Source organism: Epinephelus fuscoguttatus, linkage group LG23 (assembly GCF_011397635.1).
Source record: "Epinephelus fuscoguttatus linkage group LG23, E.fuscoguttatus.final_Chr_v1".
In the NCBI taxonomy this organism is placed as follows: Eukaryota; Metazoa; Chordata; class Actinopteri; order Perciformes; family Serranidae; genus Epinephelus; species Epinephelus fuscoguttatus.
The window spans coordinates 3,778,077-3,798,609 of record NC_064774.1 but is presented as its reverse complement, the minus strand read 5'-3'; the positions used below and the strand labels follow the sequence as shown (position 1 = coordinate 3,798,609).

Here is a 20,533-nt window from a genome sequence, read left to right as displayed (position 1 = left end):
GTAAAGGATGCTGGAGCAGGTTTAAGCTTAGATGCTACAACTGAATCTAATGATGATGTTAGCATTGAAGCAGACCCCACCACTGCTACTAGCCTTCCCAGCATGCATGTTAGCTCTGGAGCTAGCACTGATGCTAACGCAGCCACCAGCAGTGAGTTAAGTGTTGAAGAAAATGGTGATGCTAGCATAGAAGCTACTGTGGTTAGCATCAAACCGACCACTGCCACTGAGTACAGAACAAATCCTCCTGACTCTGAAGCTAGCACTGATACACTCACTAATATAGAAAAGCAGCAAATAGGTTCAGATGTTAGCACTGAGGCTAACCCAGATGCTAACAGCCCAGGTTCAACACAGCACGCTAGCAGTGAGGAAAACATGGCCCCTCCTCTTCCTCCTCCTCCTCCTCCTCGCAGGAAGAGACCTTTTCGCTTCGGCTTTCTCGGCCCCATTAGTCATTCACATGGCAACAAACCCGTTGCTAGGGAAACAGTGTCCAAGGAAAGGGCCACGCTAGCATTACAACATCGTCAACATCAGACAGCACAACAAATCCAAACACCAAGTGTTTACATGAATCCACTCCGCGACTTCTTCAGCAGTGAGTACGATGTGGACAAACAGAGCCGCCAACAAACAGTCAGTCGTCAGTCTAGCAGGAAGCATGCGAGTGTTAGCGTAGCAGTGGCGGCTAATCCGGCTAAGAGCAGCAGTGAGGAAACAAACTAACATGTACCAGGGTTGTTATCGTAAACTAAAATAAACAGTAAATTCTGTTGTAAACTGAAACTAAACGGATATTGTCTGGTAAAAAAAAAAGAAGGTAAAAGAAGTATGAATTAATATCAGCAGAGGAAAAAATGGAGATGTCATCAATATCCGTCAACTCTCAGGATATTAAACTACAGAAAGTAAATGAACTTGACGACCAGGAGAAGGAACCATGCCGCTGTTGCTGCACAATAAATCCCTATTGTCTTTCACATGCAGTCTAGTCGTGTAGAATTAGATAAAAAGAACATGATTTAAATATTGCTGAAAATAAAATGTCATTTTAACAAGCTATTTAACACGTTTTTTTACGTAACAAACTGGGGTCCAATTTTCTTCCAAGTGTGGTGATAAAAGATTCCCAACTGAAAAGATTTAAAAATTATGGCCACTCCTACACAGTTCTCCGACAGTGAAATTTGTATGTATGTAGCTACATACTTCTGAGACATTATACCGGCCCTGATGAAGACAAGCTAAAAGTACTGTAAAGCTTTCTAAAAAAAAAAAAAAAAAAAACTTTCTGAAAATCTTATTTCCTGAAAAACTAAATGTTTCTGAAAAACTAACTCTGAACAATCAAACTTTCTACAACCCCAAACATTCTGGAAAACAAACTTTCTGAACAATCAAACTTTTTGAAAAACTAAAACTTTCTGAAAAAAAAAAACTTTCTGAAAGACTTAAACTTTTTGAAAAACTAAAACCATGAAAAACAAACTTTCTGAAAATCAAATTTTTTGAAAAGCTAAAACTTTATGAAAAACTAAAACTTTCTTAAAAACAAACTCTCAAAAAAACTGAATTTTCTGAAAAGCTAAAACGTTCCGAAGAACAAACTTTCTGAAAATCAAACTTTCTGAAAAACTAAAACTTTCTAAAACCAACAAACTTTCTAAAAAAATCAAACTTTGTGAAAACAAGACAAAACTAAAACTAGTAAACTAACTCAAACTAAAGTGAAATCAAAAACTAAATAGACAATAAAAACTAAAAAAATCAAAACTAACAAAAACTATCCTTTATATGTTTACATAAAATGTACTGAAGGCTTCTACTTTTACATTTTTATCAACCATCAAACTTTATGTGCTGTAATCAGATTATTGATCATGTCGACTGACTGAGTTCAGTCGACTGTGTTTTAAATGAAGTCTACATTTTTCATGTGTTGGCAGCAGCTGATCAGGTTCATTGATTTATTCCTTCTGGTTCGTGTCTGGGACTTTATAGAAATCATCTTATTTCTTTTTACAGCATTTTAATCCCGTTTTTTCTTCATTGACTAAAAATCTCCCTTGATTTATAAAGTGCCACTAACTGCTTTGTTGCTTACATGTTTCTTATGTCACTGTTTATGTGTGTGACTTTGAATTTTATAAATATTCTAATGTTTTATGTTGTCAGGAAACTAATTTGAGCATAAAAACATGAACTAGCTGCACAGTTTAAAAACAGAATGCATTTAAATGATAATTTGAATATTATCTGTTTGTTTTTTTTGTACTTTTACTGTCACTGTTTTAAAAATATTAAATGTTGTAATGGACTCTGGTTTCTCCTTTGTGTTAGTGTGTGTGTGTGCGTGTGTGTGTGTGTGTGTGTGTGTTAGTGTGTGTGTGGCAGTAAATCCAGCGGGTTGTGAAATGTGTTTACTGTCAGCTGGTTGTGTCGGTTCACCGCCGCTCCATCAATCTGACTCTGATAAACACATCTGGAATCACGACACGGCCAAAAGTATGTGGACACCATGAACAGTAACATCTGATGACAGTATGTGTCAGTGGTGGACATTTACTCCAGTACATGTGAGGTACTTTTACTGGAGTATTTCCACTTTATGTTACTTTACACTGCACCACATAACGGAGATAAAACCAGTACTAGAGTATTTAAAACTAAAATAAGTAGTAATTCAGCTGTAAGCAAATGTTAGTGATACGTTTGTTCACGTCTCCATCGACAGCTACGACTCCTGACATGTTTCATCTGATGAGTACATACGTCATATAATCAATAAATCTTTCGGCCCTTATATACAGTGTGTTTTTAACTATTTATAACTACTTATGTATCGTTAACTGTTTCTCTGCTGCCACTGTGTTTTAGTTACCATGAGAGTGTGTTTTAAAAATAATGTATGACCACACACACACACACACACACACACACACACACACACACACTCACTCATATATAAATCAGGTTGTTTTTCGTTGATGGGCGGCTGTCAGTAGGAGGGGGGCGGGCACAAAAGATGAGATGATGACAAGTCACTTCCTCTTAGAGACAATAAAAGAGACGAATCAGAGAGAGAGCCAGACAGAACCATCGGGACCGACCTGCTGCTCCCAGCGAGACCAGTTAGTGAGACCAGGACCAGTTAGTGAGACCAGGACCAGTTAGTGGGACCAGTCAGACCAGTGCGTTGCCGCATTTGTCCAGGATGTGGAAGTTTGTGCTGACCGTGTGTCTGCTGCATCAGAACCAGGCTGTACCTGTAAGAATCCTTTTTATTGATCACCTGATCAGTTCATTGGTTACAGATATGAGTGGTCAGTGACACTGTGTTGTGTGTACAGTTGCCATGGGAACACGGCAGCCTGCAGCCCTTTCTTCAACAACAACTGGACCAATCATCAGTGAGTACAGCAGCATGTACACCAGTAGTGGTAGGCGTGTGTGTAGTGTTACTTGGCACTGCATAAAAAACTGTGGTTGAAGTTTCTTTATGACGAAGCAGTAAAAGTATTTTCAGGAAAAGTATTTGAAGTATCCGTTATGTAGAGTGTTACAGTGGTAAAAGACATGTAGCAGTTTGGGACTCTCTTAAATCACGGGGTTTCGCCTTGGGGTGGAGTCTAATGTGTGTGTCTGATGTTCGTTCTCGTCGGCTCTCATCAGGTCGTCTCATCACTTTTTTGACAAGTTGGCAAAACCGTAACCGAAAAAGTTGTTTATTAACGTAAAATTTGCCTCAACCCCAAAATTAAACCTACAGCAGACTTCACGCCAGAGTCCGTCAAGTTGCAGTTCCTTTTATTTTGAAAGTCAATGACACAAGTGTAACCTTTGACCCCGTGGCCACATTGGTCACCGACGTGGAGGACTCCAGCCATGAAAGGTGGCAGCCTACATGGAGTTCAAGACACCCAAGGAGGATCCTTTGGAGGTTTGATGGTGGTGGAAGGAGCATGCTAAGATGTTTCCTAACCTGGCAGTGATTGAATGTTTTCACCATCCAATCAAAGAGTCGTCCAATTCAAGAACGGAGAACCCAGCTTCAATCATTTCCCGCCATTGATGAGATTTTCCGCCAATTTGTGTTTTCACTGTTGTGTCCAGAAACAAAGAGGAAGATCTGCTGGAAACTGAAATTAAACGTTGTTTACAGAAATGTAGCAGCTTGTAAACTGCAGGAAAATGTCATTGTCCATGGAAACTTTACAGTTGCACAGGCCATGGAGATGTTGACTCAAAACTCTGACACTTCCTGTTTTCATCAACATTCTGAATCTGATTTGGACGAAAGAAGCAAACGAGTTCAGCGGAATGAAACGGGATCTCATGACAGGGACGGTGACACACGTCCAAGGTACCCTGGGTGTGTTGGTTGCTGACGTTCTGGGACACCGTGTCAACTTCAGCCTGTTACATGCATTGTCTGTTTTCAACATACACTTCTGTTTTCACAGGGAATGTACAGTTTGCATACAGCCTCTTTCAAAATAAAAGCACTACGTCAGTACAACAACTAAAACACGTGGTTGGGTTTAGGAACAAAGAACAGGGTTTTTCCTTTAGAATCTTACAGGAAGTAGACACCGCTCTCCAGGGTGAAAGTCGGTGGTTGGACCCATCCACCACCTCTCCCGTCTGCCTTAGTCGGATTTTTGCTGCCCTAACTTTTGTTCTTGTCCCGTCGAGTACTGTTAAACTATAACGGCACGGGCCGCCTATCATGCCGACATTAAAGGACAGCTCTTTTCACCAGTGTCCGATGTCCCACGTCACTGTCCAAGTGCCAGATTCGACGTCTTCAGAGTGAGACAGCTGTGTAAGCAGGTTAGAGCAGCTCCGTTTTAGTCATGGCACAAAATGGCGTCTCATTTGTGACACCTCACAGCGCCGATACTGGCACACACTCTGAAGCTTTGGCGACATGTCAGCGCTGAAAACAGAGTTTGTTTTCTGTGGCATAAAACTCAGTTTGTGTTTGGACCAAAGGACGAAACACAGAGACAAAGACTACGTTTTAAACGTACCTGTGTCCATGTGGGCGAGGCCTCAGTCTCATCAGTAGCTGGAGGTTGATGTCATCATGTCAGGATGTGAGCAGGTGAGGTCAGCGCCACCTGTGAACACCTGTGTTCTGTTAACGTCAGATTAAAGCACAAAGTCAAGAACAAGTGATTTAAACACTGATAACACAATAAGATTACTTTGTGTCTGCAGCCTTCTCCTCCTCCTGATGTCCTCCAGCAGACAACATCCTCCTCGTCCTCCTCTTCATCATCATCATCATCAGTCTCCTCCGAGTCGAGCCAGAGTTCAGAGGTCAGAGGTCACCCGACTCACACACAGTTTACAACATGACACTGAGACGACCTGTGTTTATCTTTAATCTGGTGAATGGTGCCTGACCTCCTGTTAGTTTGACCACAGCAGCATCTGGTGGACGTCAGAGGAACTACAGCCAGACGCTCTTTAAACACAGAACTGACTCTGATTGGTTGATTTCACAGGAAGCTCAACAGCTGCGAGAACAACAGAACCTGGAGAACACGGTACCACACACACACACACACACACACACACACACACACACCTGTGTGATGTCATTTTATTCTGTTGTTAAAGAGCTCCAATTTTTTGATTAAATTAGCAGAGATATTTTTTCTAGTTGATGTCTGAAGTCATGTTGTGTTTATGATGTCATCCTGTGTGTGTGATGTCATATCCTGCAGGCGGTGGAGCAGGTGGACACCTCCCAGGAGGTGAGCTTCATATAAAACATGATCAATCTGATTAATCTGATCAGACTTCATCTTAAGTGACGATGGATGTTGGAGAGTGTGTGTTTGTAATGTTACATTTAGATTTACCATTTAGGTTAATGTTAAACATTTATATTTGCCATTTAAATTTAGATTTAATTAACATTTAGATTTAGGTTTAACACTGGGATTAATGTTAAACATTCAAAGTTAACATTTAAATTAAGGTTTAGTTGACATTTGGATTTAGAGTTTACATTTAGATTCAACATTTAGATTAAGACTTAGATTTAAAATTTAGATTGAGGTTTGACATTTAAATCAAACATTAAGATTTAACATTTAGATTCAAGTGCAACATTCAGATTTAGATTTACTTCACATTTAGATTTAGGTTTAATGATTAGATTTGATATTTAGATTTATCTTTTTCATTCATATTTAGCATTTAGATTTAGTTTTATGTTTAACATTTAGATTTGACATTTAGATTCAACATTTAGTTTTAGGTCTACATTTAGGAATATCTTTTCAATATTAAGATTTAGGTTTAACATCTAGATAACATTTAAATTTAGATTTCACTTTAACATTTAGATGTAATTCAAGATTTAGATTTAACACTTAGTTTTAACATTTATTATATTGTTTACAGTTACATGAAACATGATGTTTTATATGAATTTATGTCTTAAATGTCAGAGAAATAAACATTTTTTACTCTTTACTCTTCCGCACCTGGTGTGTTTGTTTGTTTGTTTGTGTGTCAGAGCTCGGAGCTACCCCAGTCTCCCAGTAACACCACCAGCAGCCTGTGGCTCAATGAACTGATTTTAGTGGGGGAGAGAGCAGGCGAGCGGGACAGAGAGATGGAAACAGGAGACAGCAGCGCCGAGCGCACAGAGAGCCGACACCGGGTGAGGTCACACACATGACATCATAACACATCACATGACATCACACCATGTCTAACACATTCTTACCTCTGGCCCCACCCCCTTCCTCAGGCTCTGATGTTGACCTTTCATGACCTCCTGAGTGCACCTCGACTTGACGGACACGGAGTCGAAGCTGCTGCAGAGGCGGGCGAGGTCATCACACACATGGGTGGGGCTGAAGGTGAAGCAGGCGTGACAGCCGGAGAGGTGGGCGGGGAAACTGCGGACACGGGTGTGGCAGCTGGGGAGGAGGGCGGGGTCAGAGGAGAAGAGATCGATGCCGAGTTCCCCCGACTGATGGACGACAGCACGGAGGCAGCGGACAGACATGCTAACCATCACGGTTACCATGGAAATGAGGCAGAGCTGGAGCTGGGGCTGTGACCGAAGCCACGCCCCCTAAACTGTTGACAGCTATTAATCAGTAAACAATCAATAATCAGACCTATTACTACTGTACTAATCATGTTTATCATCAGTGTGTCAAGAGTTTGTTATTAACCTCTTTAACTCGTTACTATGAAGACGACCACGACACAAAAAGATCCCAACGTTTCCCATAATCTGGAGAAAGAGCTGTAACACAATGATACAAAATAGGTGAAATCAGATGATTTTACAACCTTAAAGCTAGTTGAGGGAAAATTATTTGAAAGTTAAGTGATTACTAATAATAGCACCAAAGCTTTTTGAAATGCAACCAAAAATATCTCTGTATTTTTGTTTACTATGCATCAGTAAAAAAAACTCTTATATGTTGAGGTGGTGCAGAAAAGGTGGAGCCATGTCAGATGATTTTTTAGGCACTGAGGAGGCACTTTTCTTTTTTTTTTTTTTGGCTCACGGGTGGGGCATACAAATTTAAATGATTATATTTTGTATTTATATCACCATTGACTTTTAAAGAAAAAGTAACTGAAGGAAGTTTTGTAAGGGGTTAAAAATTTGTCCATTTTGTTTTTCTTTAAAGGTTTTTGTCAATTTTGCTTTGGTGAAAAAAATTGCAGATTTTTTTTAATTTAGCTAAAATTTTTGATCTTTTTTTTCCTTTAAAAGTTTTTGGCTTTTTTTTTTGGTTTGGAAGAGTTAACAGGAAACGAGCTGAAAACAATAAATCAGTCTGATCTCTATGATACTGAGCCATAATAATAATGTTACTGTATACGTTCATATTTAAGTGTGTTTATCCTGATGTTGGTGAATAAACTTCTATAAACAGACTTATTGTTGCTCTTAATTCTGTATAATATTGTTTTAATTAAAAGTAACATAAAAACCTGCTTTAACTTGAAAATATTAAAACACATATTCACAAAAAATTTGACTAATTATAAAGTGTATGTGGGCGGCACGGTGGTGTGGTGGTTAGCACTCTCGCCTCACAGCAAGAGGGTTGCCGGTTCAATCCCGGGCGTGGGAGCCCTTCTGTGTGGAGTTTGCATGTTCTCCCCGTGTCAGCGTGGGTTCTCTCCGGGCGCTCTGGCTTCCTCCCACAGTCCAAAGACATGCAGATTGGGGACTAGGTTAATTGATAACTCTAAATTGTCCGTAGGTGTGAATGTGAGCGTGAATGGTTGTCTGTCTCTATGTGTCAGCCCTGCGATAGTCTGGCGACCTGTCCAGGGTGAACCCTGCCTCTCGCCTGATGTAGCTGGGATAGGCTCCAGCCCCCCCGCGACCCTCAAGAGGATGAAGCGGTTAGAAGATGAATGAATAAAGTGTATGTATTACACTAAGTAGTACACACTCATTATATTCTACTGATTAAAACACACACTAAGAAGTGTATTATAGAATAACAATAATTATAATAATCTGTTATTATTCCTATATATATATATATATATATATATATATGTATATACATATATATATATACACAGTACAGGCCAAAAGTTTGGACACACCTTCTCATTCAATGCGTTTTCTTTATTTTCATGACTATTTACATTGTAGATTCTCACTGAAGGCATCAAAACTATGAATGAACACATGTGGAGTTATGTACTTAACAAAAAAAGGTGAAATAACTGAAAACATGTTTTATATTCTAGTTTCTTCAAAATAGCCACCCTTTGCTCTGATTACTGCTTTGCACACTCTTGGCATTCTCTCCATGAGCTTCAAGAGGTAGTCACCTGAAATGGTTTTCCAACAGTCTTGAAGGAGTTCCCAGAGGTGTTTAGCACTTGTTGGCCCCTTTGCCTTCACTCTGCGGTCCAGCTCACCCCAAACCATCTCCATTGGGTTCAGGTCCGGTGACTGTGGAGGCCAGGTCATCTGCCGCAGCACTCCATCACTCTCCTTCTTGGTCAAATAGCCCTTACACAGCCTGGAGGTGTGTTTGGGGTCATTGTCCTGTTGAAAAATAAATGATGGTCCAACTAAACGCAAACCGGATGGGATGGCATGTCGCTGCAGGATGCTGTGGTAGCCATGCTGGTTCAGTGTGCCTTCAATTTTGAATAAATCCCCAACAGTGTCACACCCCCACACCATCACACCTCCTCCTCCATGCTTCACAGTGGGAACCAGGCATGTGGAATCCATCCGTTCACCTTTTCTGCGTCTCACAAAGACACGGCGGTTGGAACCAAAGATCTCAAATTTGGACTCATCAGACCAAAGCACAGATTTCCACTGGTCTAATGTCCATTCCTTGTGTTTCTTGGCCCAAACAAATCTCTTCTGCTTGTTGCCTCTCCTTAGCAGTGGTTTCCTAGCAGCTATTTGACCATGAAGGCCTGATTGGCCCAGTCTCCTCTTAACAGTTGAACTCTGTGTGGCATTCATCTGGTCTCTGATCTGAGCTGCTGTTAACTTGCCATTTCTGAGGCTGGTGACTCGGATGAACTTATCCTCAGAAGCAGAGGTGACTCTTGGTCTTCCTTTCCTGGGTCGGTCCTCATGTGTGCCAGTTTCGTTGTAGCGCTTGATGGTTTTTGCGACTCCACTTGGGGACACATTTAAAGTTTTTGCAATTTTCCGGACTGACTGACCTTCATTTCTTAAAGTAATGATGGCCACTCGTTTTCTTTAGTTAGCTGATTGGTTCTTGCCATAATATGAATTTTAACAGTTGTCAATAGGGCTGTCGGCTGTGTATTAACCTGACTTCTGCACAACACAACTGATGGTCCCAACCCCATTGATAAAGCAAGAAATTCCACTAATTAACCCTGATAAGGCACACCTGTGAAGTGGAAACCATTTCAGGTGACTACCTCTTGAAGCTCATGGAGAGAATGCCAAGAGTGTGCAAAGCAGTAATCAGAGCAAAGGGTGGCTATTTTGAAGAAACTAGAATATAAAACATGTTTTCAGTTATTTCACCTTTTTTTGTTAAGTACATAACTCCACATGTGTTCATTCATAGTTTTGATGCCTTCAGTGAGAATCTACAATGTAAATAGTCATGAAAATAAAGAAAACGCATTGAATGAGAAGGTGTGTCCAAACGTTTGGCCTGTACTGTGTGTGTATATATATATATATATATATATATATATGTATAGTAGTTTCATTGGCGGTGGCGGAGTCCGCCATTCAGCAACACTGTTTCCTCTTCACTCTCCTACAGATGTATCACAGCTGGATTAGCTTTATGCCAATGCTAACACATTTCCTGCTGCTGCTGCTTCACAGTAAAAGACTCCAGCTGGAGCTTTTATTGTGAAGACTAGGGATGATAATGATTAATCAACGACTGATTAAGAATTGAACAGATCAAATACAGATTTGACTCTGAAATCTAAACAATCTGCAGACTCCTTTATGTCCTAGCTCTCAGTTTGAGAACATGTTTCATGTTATTGAAAGGGTGCAATATAACAAGTTTATGACAAGGCAGCCATCTTGGGTTTTGGAAGAGGAGCGCAGCGACGACATTAGAAATTGAAGCATTATTCCGTTACATTCAATGTGTTTAATGTCCAGGCTTCTTCATCTCGAGAATAAGTAATATGGAGCTGTGGGACTTGACGGGGGAAAAAAATCTTTTTTTTTTAATCACGATTAATCGATTAACTGATAATTAATGTTACCAATGATCAATTATTTGCAACCCTTGTGTAGACATTACAGGAACTAGGTATAAATTGAATTGATTGAAATTGGAATGCATGTTTTCTTCAGAAATTTTTGGCTTTTTTTTTTCTTCAAATATTTTTGATTTTTTTTTTTTATCTTTAAACATTTTTGAAGATTTTTTTTTAACAAACAAAATCCTAAAATTTTTGGCGATTTTATTTTTCTTTAAAAATAATTTGACGGCATGTTTTCTTCTTAGATGCTTATATTTAATGTTTCTAAGATGTTTTCAAGGTGACTTTTGAACAAATTTAGGAATGATTTTCAGACAAATAATCTTTTCCATGTTCTGTCACTGCAGGTCAGACGGAATACGTTGTGATTAAGTTTGGTTAATCTTTTACCAACAGATAAGGGTGACTATAAGTGAAACACTGTTAGCTTCAGTGGAAGGTTCAAAGGTTTCTAACATCTGAAATTTGCTCAATTCACTTTGACAAAAACAAATTCAATGATGGATACATTAAATAAAATGTAGCAACTGAAGCCTCTCAAATTCACATTCAACACCATTTAGTTAATCTATTGAGACTCACATTTATACAATTGAATTTAAGACTTTCTTAGGAGCTGCAGACTCCCTGATCTATATGGATTATATATACACATGTATTATTCTGAGTATGTCCGTTCTACAGCAACAGGAAGAATCTTGGTTTTAGAATTTTATTATTTGTGGTGATTGTTGGTGAGTCACACCTGCAGTTTGTGTCCTGTCTTTTCTCAACAATTAATGTTCATTTAAATATGCCATAATCGATTAAATAAACTTTTTTTCATGTTTTAAAAGACATAAGACATCTGCAGCTGAGTTCTCTGTTGCAGGCAAACATGTTAAAGACGGAAAAACAGCGCCCTCACTCGACTGTGTTCTGTATTCCCACCAAGGTGAAAAAAATTCAGATTAAATATAAAAAAAAAAAGATGAAACCAGTGAAAATAAAATTCACTCATCGTCTCAACAAACAGATAAATTCTCTTTATTCTGACCAAAAAAAAAACTGAAGCAGAGAAACAAATGTTCCTGACAGACGTGTCACTTCCTGTCAGCCTCCAGTGTCCAATCACAGTCCAAGACTGGAGGCCACAATAACCCACAATCCTTTGCTTTGGCGTCGTGAGCCTGTGTCAACCGTTCACAGAAATCCTGCGGTCCAATCAGAGTGAGTTTATTCCCCTCACACATGTGACGTCATCAAACCGGCTCCGCTGTTGAGCCAATCAGCTGCCAGCTCACAGTCAAATATAGAAAGGCCAATCAGCTTCCAAGGCCGCTGTCATGGAAACAGACGTCCTGCACATCACTTCCTGTGGGCGGGGCCTTTGTGGAACAGGTAGATGGGCCGCTGGTTACCTGGAAACACATTCATTCTTATTTCTGATTTTATTTTCATTAATGATTCCTGTGGAAAAGACTCTTCTGTCCCTCTGAGGCTTCTGTAGCTCGGCTCGTCCACACACTGATGTTTCCTGCTGCTGAGGTTAAGTTACGTTGAAAAATGGTGACGCACTATTCTATCGTTACCAGTGAAAACTGAGAGTTTACCTTGTGACCTTGAACTCTGCAACAGAAACAGTCCTCCAGTGCCTACACTGGTGTTTCTGCTCCTTCCATGTTTCAGATGATACGTCATGTTTGTAGTCGACCAATGAAGATGAGTTTACATATCACCTTGGGTTCGTCCTTCACCTTCTCAAAATGATCCCACACTTTGGATTTCCTGCCCGACATGTTGTTAACTAGCCTGTGGAATAACCGCAGGTACCAGCCCTGGAGATTAACCTGACTCCTGTCTGACTGCTGAGCGTGGACACTTCCTGTGTCTGTCCTTTCAAAGTAAAGTCCCACATGGTCCAGTCATATAGGTTTGGATTTTTGTTGACAAGGCGCAGCTCCTGATAGAGTTTCACGTTTGTTTTTGTTTTTTCTGCAACTAAGTGTTTTATTTATTGTTTGTTGCCCAGCTATGCAGCTCACCTGGTGTGTATGTGTGTGTGTGTGTGTGTGTGTGTGTGTGTGTACCTGTGTGTGTGATGAGTCTGTATGAGGTGAAGCCCACACTGTCGGTCAGGTAGCAGGTGAACTGTTCAGGTCTCAATCTCAAACTCCTGAAGGTGCGATACGTCCTCTCCTGCAGAACAACACAACTGTTAAACGCAAGCACGGCACTACAGTACAATAATAGAGCTTTTATTATAACTAATGTGGAAGGAGACAACTTTTCAGCTAGCTAGCTAACGTTAATTAACTCCTTGAACATAACAATATATACCGTAAAACTTCAGTACTACCGTAAAATTTGTACTGGTTTAAATAAATTGTAAATAAATGTATTGTATTTCCCGATCTTTGCTGAGCACGTTTTGCGTGAAAGGAATTGATTTAGAGATTAACGCAAATAATAGCCTGGGCTACTAATTGAAGTTTTACGGTAATATCTTTCCCAACTGATCACGTTAGAAAGGACAACGCAAGAAAACATGTTCTTTGTTTAGATTATCAAACAGACAATGGGTCATAGCTGACAAAGTTAGCTAGCATGCTAACGTTAGCCTTCACTTCCCCAGGATGGCGCCTGGATGCTGACGAGGACCAATCTTAACACATGTTACAGAACATAAACAGAGAACATTTTTTCTAACGCAGTTCTTATTGATAAGCAGACAGCGCTAGCTAGCAAATATAAAAATGACTCATCAAAAGTTTGTTTTTATTTTAGCTCCTCAGTTTGCCGTTGTTTACCGTCTCCAATATGGCTGCTACGTCTACATCTACGGTAGCTTCTCCATGGTTCTGCACCTTAATTCTTATTCAAGTGAATGTTTACAGTGTATATTCTGTATATCTTACCGAGGCTCTCTTGCTGTGGCCGTAGCTGCTCCATGGTTGTGGCTCCAGGATGAACAATCCGCCCGGCGACAGGCTCTGATAGGCTCGTCTGAAGAGTGTGGCCACGCCCCCGTCACCTGACTGCAGCTGCACCCATTTAGTCACTCCCAGACACATGATGACGTCATACTGACCCTGCCCGGGCCACGCCCCCTGCGCTGTCACGTAGTCGCCCTGCGGGAGGAGCGACATATGTGATGTCAGCAAGGTGACGATGTCACAGTGAAGAGGAGTGACAGAACAGGTGTGACACTCACCTGGATGAAGGTGATGTTGTTGGGGAACCTGGAGGATGACGATGATGATGATGATGATGATGATGATGAGGGGAGGAGGAGAGGAGGAGCACAGAGAGGACCTCGACTCACCCTGAACGACAGGGGGAGGGGGAGGAGAGACAGAGCCTGCTGCAACTCCTCCATCACCTCCTCCACCTGCTCCTCCCTCTCTCCTCCCCCTCCCTCCCTCTTCCTCGGAGGAGAGGAGGAGGAGGGTCCCGGCTTTCCTCTCCTCCTCCTCCTCTCTTCTACAACCAGGTCATGTGACAGGAAGTGCCTGATGTTCTGCTTGGCGGCATGGACCAATTGCTGGTCTAGCTCCACCCCCAAGATGTGGGCGGGGTTAAACCTTCGGGCGACGCCCAGCGTCAGGTGACCGGCACCACAGCCCACATCCAGCACCGTTTTGTCTCTGAACCAATCAGCTTCCAGGAGGCGGAGTCGCGGGTCCTCCTCTGCCCCAACGCCCCCGTCCCACTTGTCGCCATAGAAACCACGGTAACCATAGTAACGGCTGTGGTTGCCGTACTGGTAGCGGTGTTTGTCCTTCTTCCTCCTCTCTGGCGGCTGAGTAGAGCCAGGCTGAGCTCCTCCATACCTGCAGGGGGCGGTACAGAGGTCATGGGACCAGGCAGCCAATCAGATTACAGGGTTTTAATTCACTTGAAGGGAACGTTCAATCTGAAAACAGTGTGCACTGCAGTAACACTCACCTGCCAGCTCTAGCCCCGCCCACCAGCGGTGTCTGGAATTTGGTTGACTGAACCTTGGTGGGCTTGGTATCAGCGCTTGCAGTGCAGTCTGCCGACCTTGCCGAGGTGGTGCGCCGCCGTCTCCGTTGGCGACCGTCTCCCTGGTTACCAGGCTTGTGGCTGTGCCCTGGTGGAGGGTGGGTGTGTCTCCTGGGGAGGATGGGGGGCGGGGCTATGTCATCGCGACAGGTGATGGCCGTGTTGAGTTCACAGGGGAGTGGAGACGGTGGAACGCTGCCCTCTCTGGTCAACAGAGGAACTGCAGACACATTATGAACCTGTTATTAACACTGGTTTTATCATTACATCACAATTGTGTTTCCTGCAGCGTCCACTGGGGGTCAGCACTGATCCAGGTGTTCTCACCTGTCAGTCCAGCTGTGGAGGGAAACAGTCGGGCTGGCGCCACCTCCCTCTCTCCTCCTCCTCCCCCTCCTCCATGGTGTCTGTTTCTGTGTCTCCTCCTGGACTTCAGGGGGGACAGCAGGACCCCTCCTTCCCCCTGCCCGTCCCCGCCCCGTCCTTTCAGGTTCAGGGGGTCAGTGATGTCACGTGGAACCAGGATCTCTACAGGGTCCCCGCCCCGCGATGGCAGGGGTGAGCACTTTGGTGTCTCCTGATTGGTCGCCCTGAAGAGGAAGAGGAGGGGTTAAATATTCACGTAACAAAGAAAAAAACAAATCTGACCATGAATTAAACGTCTCACCTGTTGACGTCTTCGTCCAGTAGCGAGTTGAGGTTAAGCGGGTCAAAGATGTTCCCGCCCAACAGGAAGTGAGTTGGCAGCATGGGCTCTGACTGGCTGTCACTGTTGGCGCGGCGACGCCGCTTGGCCAGTCCCTTGAAGCCGACGCCCATGGAGTACCGCCTCTTTGCCATGCGCTGAGTCGGGGGAGCGGAGGTGAGGGGGGGCTGGCTGTTGCTGGGCAACTGGAGGCCATTCTTAGGACGAAGGGGGTGGGTCTTAGCCAGCGGCGGCTGCTCTGACAGGCTGACGGGGGCGGGGAAGGTGGGGCTGACGTCATGAGGGAGGATGGTCTCTTTGTCCAACGACATCCTGATCATCATAGATCAGCCAATCACAGTGATCTATAGAGAGAGGGGCGGGGTCAGTTTGACCGCCATGCAGAACTTTCAAAAGAGTATTTTTAGAGTGTGGTGAGTACTTTCACTGCAGCAACATTTTTAACGCAGGACTTTTACTGTAACAAAGTATTTTTATTGTGTTGGATTAGTACTTTAACTTGTAATAGAGTATTTTATCTGTATGATATTAGTACTTTAACTTGTAATTGAGTATTTTAACTGTATGGTATTAGTACTTTAACTTGTAAGAGAGTATTTTATCTGTATGGTATTAGTACTTTAACTTGTAATTGAGTATTTTAACTGTATGGTATTAGTACTTTAACTTGTAAAGGAGTATTTTATCTGTATGGTATTAGTAATTTAACTTGTAATAGAGTATTTTAACTGTATAGTATTAGTACTTTAACTTGTAAGAGAGTATTTTAACTGTATGGTATTAGTACTTTAACTTGTAATAGAATATTTTAACTGTATGGTACCGCCATGCAGAACTTTCAAAAGAGTATTTTTAGAGTGTGGTGAGTACTTTCACTGCAGCAACATTTTCAATGCAGGACTTTTACTGTAACAAAGTATTTTTATTGTGTTGAATTAGTACTTTAACTTGTAATAGAGTATTTTAACTGTATGGTATTAGTACTTTAACTTGTAATAGAGTATTTTATCTGTATGGTATTAGTACTTTAACTTGTAAGAGAGTATTTTATCTGTATGGTATTAGTACTTTAACTTGTAATAGAGTATTTTAACTGTATGGTATTAGTACTTTAACTTGTAATAGAGTATTTTATCTGTATGGTATTAGTACTTTAACTTGTAATAGAGTATTTTATCTGTATGGTATTAGTACTTTAACTTGTAAGAGAGTATTTTATCTGTATGGTATTAGTACTTTAACTTGTAATAGAGTATTTTATCTGTATGGTATTAGTACTTTAACTTGTAAGAGAGTATTTTATCTGTATGGTATTAGTACTTTAACTTGTAAGAGAGTATTTTAACTGTATGGTATTAGTACTTTAACTTGTAAGAGAGTATTTTATCTGTATGGTATTAGTACTTTAACTTGTAATAGAGTATTTTAACTGTATGGTATTAGTACTTTAACTTGTAATAGAGTATTTTATCTGTATGGTATTAGTACTTTAACTTGTAATAGAGTATTTTATCTGTATGGTATTAGTACTTTAACTTGTAATAGAGTATTTTAACTGCATGGTATTAGTACTTTAACTTGTAATAGAGTATTTTATCTGTATGGTATTAGTAATTTAACTTATAATAGAGTATTTTATCTGTACGGTATTAGTACATCAACTTGTAATAGAATATTAGTACTTCAACTTGTAATAGAGTATTTTAACTGTATGGTATTAGTACTTCTACTTCAGTATCTGAGTACTTGCTCCGCAGACACCCAGCAGTTATCGATCAGTAATCAATAATCATACTCACTGTGTGCTGCAGAAACACTCCACTTCTCCCCTCCTTCATCCACAAACCCTCTCTGACCCCGCCCCTACCGCTGCCTCCACCAATCACGGAGCGCCGTCATGAATAATTCAAACTGACCCACTGGTAAACAGTTAGCTTCTCCGTTAGCCCAGCCTGGCTAACATGCAGGAAGTAGCTAGCGTGGAGCAAACACACCCCCTAAAGAAAAACAACTCCTGAAACACCCCCACAAATCCGCTGTGCGCGTGAAAACGAGCCTCCACCCAGCTCTCCGTGCGTGTGTCAGTGCGTGTGTGTGCGCGGTTTAATGTTGTAGCTTGTAGCCGTGACAAACTGCTAGCTGCTACTTTCTTCCCCCCGTGCTCCAAAATCCAAGCCCGCGACTTTATACGCCAGGCGTGGGGGGGGCGCATGAGTGACGATGGAGCCCACCAATAGCGAGCCGAGCTGGGCTCCTGCCTCTCCCAAGCTACGACCAATCAGACGACTGCTTGTCTCTGAGCGGTTGTCTGATTGGTCGCAGCTCGGGGAGAGGCGGGAGAAAGGCCGAGGAGAGAGGCGTCCTGAGCGGTGCCTGACTGGAAACACGATCGCTGTTGAATATAAACGATTAAACCATCATAACTAACGACTTATTGATTACCAATCACCGGCTGCACGTGCTGACACACACTGTGAGTGTGTCCACCTGAGTTCTGACCGGAGACAGTTGACTTTATGTGTTTTGCAGCGCCACAGAAAGCCCCTGTCTGACATGGGTATTCAGCCCTGAGTTCAGATTCACAGGCGACAGTAACTCCCTGGCTGCTGCTCGTGTCCTCCAACAAACTCCACCAGCCAAACCCCACAGTGTGTTAAAACACGAGGAAACACCAGAGTTTATACTCCACCTGTAGTTTCACATCTGTATTTACAGCCTTGTTGCGAATTTAAGCAGAAAACAAAAAGTCATCCTGAGAGGTAAAACTGAGGGATCACCCAGTGTTGATAATCCTTAAGTAGGTTATTGATTTTCTTCAGACTGATCAATTATGAATATGTTGCTCTAAGATGTCAGCAGCTCACCAGCTGTGCCTTGCATTTAGTTTTTGACCCACTTTGTTGACTTGTATTTCAACTAACTGAACTTTACATGTTCACGTTGTTGTTAGTTATTTATTTCTGAGTCATGTTTTCAGATGTTCAGGTTGATGCGGTTCCAAAGGAGGAGGCATATTAAATTAACAATTTTAGAGGACTAAAAACTGGAGCTGGTGAATACTGCTGTATTCTACTACACTACTACTAATCAGTGATGGCCAAATGAAGCCTCATGAACCACTTTTTTTTTATTTTCTGACCCCGCCAGATGGCGCTCTTGGTTAAAAGATAAGGCCCGTTTCCACCGCAGGAACTTTGGGGTAATTTTACGTGGCCGGGGCCGTTGGTGCGTGTCTCCAACGCAGAAACCACCTCAGAAGGACAGAGTTCTAGAACTTTTACAGGGGCTAAACAAGTCCCTGCCTCGGAGTAGGTACTCAGATCGGCCCCAAAAGACTCCTGTCTGGGGCTTGGGGTTTACTTGGTGCTGATTGGATATACTCAAGGAGGGATGTGATGATAACAGAAAGCAACAAAATAGCCGGCATTTTTAAAACTCAGCAGATGAGGGTTAGCTTGTTCATATAGCTTCCGCCGCCATGTAAAAAAAAAAACTCACTAAATGGCCCGTGAAAAAAATATTCTTTCCAGCGGATATCTTAGTTACAACATGATTGAGCTAGCAAAGCAGTTTTGTGTTGCTATGTGTGGTATTTATTCAGTTTTGGGAAATCACGATGTCTAGAAAGCATCAGCTGACAGGGACAGCTAACAGCAGCAGCAAAGCTAACATCAGGATGTCATCTGTTAAAAGCCTCCCATTGTCGGATACGACATGAAACTACTCCAGTTAGCTCAATCATGTTGTAACTAAGACGTCCGCTGGAAAAAATATTTTTTTCACGGGCCATTTAGTGATTTATTACAGACACCGCTATTGGCTAACGGCATCCCTACGTCGCCCCGGTCAAAATGGTTGTGCAACAATTACGTCACATCCAGAGCCCGGTAACTTTACAGGAACCTTCCTCCTACTCTGGCCTTTCAGTGGAGACACGGTGGTTGAGATGGCCGAGCGAGAGGACGTTCCTGTAGTAGTTCCTGCCCCCAAATAGTACCAGGAACTTCTTCAGTGGAAACGGGCCTTATATATAAAGGCTACGGGACTGGCAATTAAATGTGCTTTCAAACCTTTCTTGAACAGACAGCACCATCCAGTGGCTTCAGAGAATAAAGACAGTGGTTCATGAGGCCTCATTTGGCCGTCACTACTACTAATGCACCACAACCATCTCTAGGGTTTACAGAGGATGGTCCCAAAAAGAGAAAATATCCAGTGAGCCAAAATGCCTTGTTGATGCCAGAGGTCAGAGGAGAATGGCCAGACTGGTTCAAGATGATAGAAAGGCAACAGGAAGTCAAATAAGCACTGGTTCCAACCAAGGTGTGCAGAAGAGCATCTCTCTGAACAACATACACTGCAGAACCATCTCCAGCATTGTCAACCAAACAGATGACAGCAACCTTGAAGACCACACCAGGTGCCACTCCTGTCAGCTAACAACAGGAAACTGAGGCTACAGTTCACACGGGTTTTCTCACCAAAACTGGACAATAGAAGATTGGAAAAACCACATTCAGATGGAAGCATGGATCCATCCTGCCTTGTATCAACGCTTCAGGCTGCTGCTGCTGCTGGTGGTGTAATGGTGTGGGGGAGATTTTCTTAGTACCAACTGAGCATGGTTTAAACACCACAGCCTACCTGAGTATTGTTGCTGAGCGTGTCCATCCCTTTATGACCACAGTGTACCCATCTTCTGATGGCTACTTCCAGCAGGATAACGCACCATGTCACAAAGCTCACATCATCTCAAACATGACAATGAGTTCACTGTACTCCAATGGCCTCCACAGTCACCAGATCTCTGGATGTGCTGGAACGGGAGATTCTCATCATGGATCAACTGTGTGATGTCATCATGTCAATATGGACCAACATCTCTGAGGAATGTTTCAGCACCTTGTTGAATCTGTGACACCAAGAATTAAAAAGAGGGTCCAACCCAGCACTTATGTTAAACGCATTTAAAATAAACTAATAACATTAATAAATATATATCTGTGAGTCTCAGGTGAAACTAAACAATGAATGTGAATGAAATGAATCAGATTCTGTGTGATCGTCTTCTCC

At 42.0% G+C, this 20,533-nt stretch overlaps 2 protein-coding genes across 2 annotated transcripts; one reads left to right on the top strand and one right to left on the bottom strand.

The window, feature by feature from the left end:
* Positions 1 to 3,135: 3,135 nt before the first annotated feature.
* LOC125883725 (uncharacterized) lies at positions 3,136 to 7,926 on the top strand. Its single transcript, XM_049568210.1, has 7 exons — positions 3,136 to 3,271; positions 3,354 to 3,413; positions 5,227 to 5,328; positions 5,517 to 5,558; positions 5,739 to 5,768; positions 6,539 to 6,685; positions 6,776 to 7,926. The coding sequence occupies exons 1-7, from the start codon at positions 3,218 to 3,220 to the stop codon at positions 7,088 to 7,090; spliced, it is 750 nt and encodes a 249-aa protein (XP_049424167.1). The 5' UTR covers positions 3,136 to 3,217; the 3' UTR covers positions 7,091 to 7,926.
* A 3,825-nt stretch (positions 7,927 to 11,751) lies between these two features.
* Positions 11,752 to 17,663, bottom strand: mepceb (methylphosphate capping enzyme b). Its single transcript, XM_049569069.1, has 8 exons — positions 17,260 to 17,663; positions 15,422 to 15,804; positions 15,082 to 15,344; positions 14,677 to 14,974; positions 13,943 to 14,561; positions 13,647 to 13,859; positions 12,819 to 12,927; positions 11,752 to 12,149 (listed from the first exon to the last, which is right to left on the bottom strand). Exons 2-8 carry the CDS (start codon positions 15,781 to 15,783, stop codon positions 12,097 to 12,099), a joined length of 1,917 nt encoding a protein of 638 aa, XP_049425026.1. The 5' UTR covers positions 15,784 to 15,804; positions 17,260 to 17,663; the 3' UTR covers positions 11,752 to 12,096.
* Positions 17,664 to 20,533: the final 2,870 nt, after the last annotated feature.

Coding starts and splice junctions, on each gene's coding strand:
- LOC125883725 (XM_049568210.1), top strand. CDS start 3,218: ATGTGGAAGTTTGTGCTGACCGTGTGTCTGCTGCATCAGAACCAGGCT. Junction 3,414..5,226: donor AACAACTGGACCAATCATCA/GTGAGTACAGCA, acceptor TTGTGTCTGCAG/CCTTCTCCTCCTCCTGATGT. Junction 5,329..5,516: donor AGTCGAGCCAGAGTTCAGAG/GTCAGAGGTCAC, acceptor TTGATTTCACAG/GAAGCTCAACAGCTGCGAGA.
- mepceb (XM_049569069.1), bottom strand. CDS start 15,783: ATGATGATCAGGATGTCGTTGGACAAAGAGACCATCCTCCCTCATGAC. Junction 15,345..15,421: donor CTGGACGAAGACGTCAACAG/GTGAGACGTTTA, acceptor CTTCCTCTTCAG/GGCGACCAATCAGGAGACAC. Junction 13,860..13,942: donor ACAACATCACCTTCATCCAG/GTGAGTGTCACA, acceptor CTCCTCCCGCAG/GGCGACTACGTGACAGCGCA.